At 40.7% G+C, this 4,862-nt stretch overlaps 1 protein-coding gene across 1 annotated transcript; it reads right to left on the reverse strand.

Annotated features, from left to right (window-relative positions):
• Nucleotides 1–725: 725 nt before the first annotated feature.
• Nucleotides 726–4,859, reverse strand: CTSZ (cathepsin Z; the record flags this gene model as incomplete). Its single annotated transcript, XM_010084424.1, has 5 exons — nucleotides 726–1,052; nucleotides 1,553–1,715; nucleotides 1,969–2,119; nucleotides 2,734–2,913; nucleotides 4,754–4,859. Coding segments are annotated over 5 exons (714 nt in total), but the record flags the coding sequence as incomplete, so codon positions are not given.
• Nucleotides 4,860–4,862: the final 3 nt, after the last annotated feature.

A 4,862-nucleotide genomic window follows, 5' to 3' on the forward strand; every position in this document is an offset into this window, starting at 1 on the left:
GTAAAGCAGCAGTATGATCCTGCATGAGCTTTGGGTGGAGCTAGCCTGCCATGAGACAGCTTGTTAGATGTTTTCAGTGGCTTTTATTGCTGTACCTATTAATAACCACTTATAATACACATAGTCACGTAAGAGAAAAATGTCTATTTATTAAATTCAATTAACAATGCCAATTAGTAACACTTGATATGGCACTGATTTGCCACTTAGCAACTGGAAGAATTTGCTTCTTTTCTTCAAATTAGTGAAGACTACTGGCATCTTCTGGCTTGTGGCAATTTATACTTTGCCTCTTCAGGAGAAAAATGGCACAGGTCATCCAATATTAAAGCAAGGAATTTGAGCAAAGACTAATTAAATAACTAAAAAGTGTTTAGACTTGTCTCTTGATCAAAGTAATTCCTGGTGTATCATTTTGGTTGAATAAAAGCAACTGTGTTATGAGACTTCCAACACTGCTTCAGCAGGGTGCCACAGAAATGGCAGGGCATTTAGTTTTTTAATAGATCATGACCAGACCTAGCTTTTTTTTCCATCTGCATCATTGTGAGCTAATATTGCTCAATACTACCAAAGAATTGAATATAAGCTCTAGACCCAAATATTGAGTATATTTTTTCCTTCCCAGTATGTCATTTGTATTTTAAAAAAAGATTTACATATACCATTTCTCTGATTAAGCCAATAGGATTTAAATACTATGCATCAAGGCAGACAACTTTTTCAGGGGTAAATTATTTTAAGTTGTAAATAATTACCTAAGGCAGCTCTATTTATTTTACTTTGAAGACATTGTGTGTTGGTATCTGGCATAATTTTGCAGAACTGCCTGCTGGTGTTAAACTGTGAGAGTTTTAGACTATTCTTTAAACAGAAGGTTGTGCTGGGAAGCTGCCAAACCAAAGTAGTTCATAAACAGAAAGATGTACAATATAGAATCAAGGAAGTATAACATCTCCATATGCACAGTCTGTTTCGATAGCAAGATTGTACTCTGCTCCTCTTCCACCTTTATATCCACTTGTGACAATTCTCAGCCATCCTCTTTCACCCTGTAAAGAATTAATTTGCATTGTGAATTAGAAAACATAACTACAGAAAATGTGTGCTGTTGAGTCTCTTCTGTCTTACAAAAATGAATGATTTTAAGCAAATCTAGGATTTTGCTCAAGATGGAAGTATAACACTGGGTTCACAGGGCAGCCTTGTTTAAAGGGGCAATCTGCTTTGGTGATTTATATCCTCCTCACATACCAGGTATGTGACTTGATTTTTGCCTACAACTAACAGTAATTTATGGTTGCCCACACCAGGAGCTGCAGGTCCATGAAATTACATCTGCAATTGAGTTGACACTCCACAAGTAACTTTTGGCTGAATATCCTTGTCTTCAGATCAGTTAGGCTTCATCTTTTAATTGCTAGTCTAGTTCAAAGAAAGCTTTACGTCTCCTATCCACAGGCTACCTTTGCAGCTTCCTGTTTGCAAGGGGAAAACCCCACCCTTCCTCTAAAGTCATTCCACAAACGTGTTTTTTCCCATGTTTCCTTACCCAGGGTTCACCCCATGAGTTACGAACAATCCAGTATTCCGTTCCATTTTCTACGCCCCAGCCAGCCACAGAGACAATGTGATTCACCTCAGGCGAGGGGTTGTACTCTGTATAAAGTCCTCCAGTGTAAGCATCCAACTTTTCAGTAGCCATTATGCCACAGCTGTAACAGAGGAAGCATTCTGATACAAGGGGGGGTCAGGGCAGAGGGCTGGATAGAATACAGTTGGTTTTCTTGCATTTTGAATTCAGAGCTCAATTTATCTGCAAACAAGCTGAAGCCTGCATATTAGTGCAGAGCTACTAAGATAGGCTAGAGTGGAGAAGGACACTTGAGTCATTAGGAGTTTGAAGTATTTCACTCTCAATATTACTAGTAGATAAACATTTTCTTCTTTACAATTTTTTTTTTTTACCTAATTGGTCCATTAGTATAGATTTCTGCCATCATTTTCTCTCTTCCACTGACAGACCCATAGTCAGCAACTTTCCAGAGAGTGTAGTTCTTTATCACATGGCATTCTCCAAAAGTGACGCAAGTTCCACACTGGTTAAACTTCTTACACTCTACAAAACAGAAGTGAGATTATCACTTCAAGAGAATGCTTTTCTTCAGGTGAATTAATTATATCACACTAAGCTTTTTCTCCTTTTAGCTTGAGGCAGATATTAATAACAATTACTAATACATGCTGTCTCTGGTAAGCTAAATTCCTTTTGGGAAACCATGTTTAAAGTCTCCACAGTCACTAATTACTATTGTTTACTTCATAGGTGTAAGTGCTTTGATGAGGAAGTGTTTCAGATGTGCTTCTCTACAGACACAAACTATTCCAGTCATACATGGCCAGAAAAGGGTTACAATTCTTCTTTGTTTAGCTTGAGGTGACACTTGTAAATATTTCAATACATTTGAGATTATATATCACAGGCTGAAGAGATTAAGTTTAAACAATTTAGCTGCGGAAACTTGTCTGGGCGTGATTTAATGCTATGCTGTCTGGCTAGAGTAAGAAGGCACACACAAGCCTGTAAAGAAAACCTGTTCTGTCAGTCAAAGAGCCGGTACTGCACTGGAAGGCAGGAACCAGTACACTGCAAATCCAAAAAAACCTTTAATATATATTAATATCTGCAAAACCTGGGATAAAGCCTTATAGCAAAGCAAATAGGTATCATACTTTGATCTTTAGCTTGGTAGTTGTTGCAGGTCTCATCTGGAATGCCATGGTCATGGGCGTACATCCAAACACCTGAGTGGTCTCCACCTTCACAGGATCCTGCATTGGCGCAGTCAATCACGTTCTGAACAGAGAGGTAGGCAGAAGGCCATGCTCCTTTTCTCTTTATGTTAATTCGATCTGTAAGGATAAGAAACTGGTTTTAATTAATGGAAAATTTGAGTGGTTATATATTGCAACTGGTGTTAAAACTGTCTCTCCTTCCTTGAACCTGTAACTGTTTGTAGGCAACAACATGTGAGGTTGGAAAAGCCTTTACTGTCAGCAGGGAGGCACGTGGCATAATCCAACTCCAACCAGCAGGCTGTTACTATTGTGGGTTTCCATTAGAAATTTTTTCCATTAAAATCTCAAAAATATGCAGATGACTTAAGATATGTTTAAAGCCTTGAAGTGCCCTAGATCTCTTAATTCAAGTCACAGCTTCTGAGAACTTCCAGATCTGTTGCCTGGCTTTGACAGCAAGGAGTTTTCAAATATGCATCACAAAACCAGCTCTCACTAGCCTCTCTTACAGGAGTAAAGATTTATGCATAAACACATGCAGAGAGTCATAAGCCCATGCAGCCCAGGTCTCTGGCTCTCATAAAGAGTCTTCAGAAACTTAAAGCAAGGAAAAGCTTTCAGAAGTATATCCTGCTCTTCTGTTAACAACTCACTGTTATCCTGAGATCTCAGACAGGCATTGCCATCCTGCTGCCTTATTTTGTCAGAAAAGCTTCCTGATAAGTATTTATACCCTGCTGCCTTATTTTGTCAGAAACAACTGCTCACTCGTCAGAAAAGCTTCCTGATAAGTATTTATAAACTGCTTCTCACAGTGCATTAAGTCTTAACTGATGCGACTGTAGTACTTTTAATCCTGTTAGTACTAAAGGAACTGCAAGGCATTATCCTAGCCTAGTCTTGAGCAAGGAGAGGGAATGAACACTTTAACTATTCACAGCAGTTTAAACAAAATATCCTGATTTTAAAAATCAACCTTTTATACGTATAAAGATGCATGTACTGGCATACCTAAATACACCATTAATTTTTAACTATATAATTAAGAAGTCGCTGTATGTTGTCTATCCTAGTACCTCACTACATCATGGCAAGTTTCATACGTGTCTGTATTCCTGTTCTGCTTAAGAACAGACCTTTTGCAGTTTCTGCTGTTTGCTCCCACTGGTGCTGTCTTCCCATTTCTGCACAGTTTTCCCCATTTCTCCTTCACTGTTAGTCCTCTTACAGCCTCCTTATGTGAAAATACTTCTGCAGCATGTTACTGCTGCATACAAATCATCATATATTCTCTTCAGAGAAAATACTTCTGCATGTGAAGCAAACCCCTCCTTCCCTTTTCCCAAGAAGGCTGATAGACATCCGCTCGGACTGGAGCAGTCTATGCTGTGGCAGTCAGTTTATCTGAATGCCAGGGCTCCTGACGCTAACACCCCCGGGCCCTTCCCACACGAGGCATCTTTCACTTCCTCATATCCAGGCATCGCTGCAGCAGATGTAGTGCAGCAGGCTGAGGTACCAAAAAAGGGAAGGAGACACGATAACTGCTTTTGCATCTGCTGCTATGCTCACCACACCTCTAGGAGGGGCAGAAAACCCCGTTCTTACTCCAGTCCCATTGTAGTCTGGCAGGTGCTATGAATCCGTTCCTTCTGCAGCTTTTTAACCATGCCAGTGTTCCCCTGTGTGCAATTTTTGAGAAGGTGGGGACAGGCTCACTCCCATTGCTTTCTCTATTGAAACCAAACCTCCTTGCCTTTAGCTGGGCAATGCCCACTGTTCCTGGTATGTTCAAAGCTGCCTCAGCCTCGTTCTTTGCCGCATTACTCACTGCAGTCATTTGGCATCTTTTCTTTATATCACCAGTTTCCTAAGCTGAAGAGAAACCTCCTTTGCTTACCAAAAACTATAAACCAGGGGGGTAACAGCTTGCACAGCCCTGAGCCCCGCGTACCTGCCAAGGCGCTGGTGCTGCCGTGGGCCCAGCAGGACCCGCAGTACTGGGGGATGTGCTGGTTCCGAGTGGTGCTGGCGTAGTTCACCCCGTTCACGTTCCGCCAGTC

The sequence above is a fragment of the Pterocles gutturalis genome, unplaced genomic scaffold (assembly GCF_000699245.1).
Source record: "Pterocles gutturalis isolate BGI_N339 unplaced genomic scaffold, ASM69924v1 scaffold48560, whole genome shotgun sequence".
Taxonomy (NCBI): Eukaryota; Metazoa; Chordata; class Aves; order Pterocliformes; family Pteroclidae; genus Pterocles; species Pterocles gutturalis.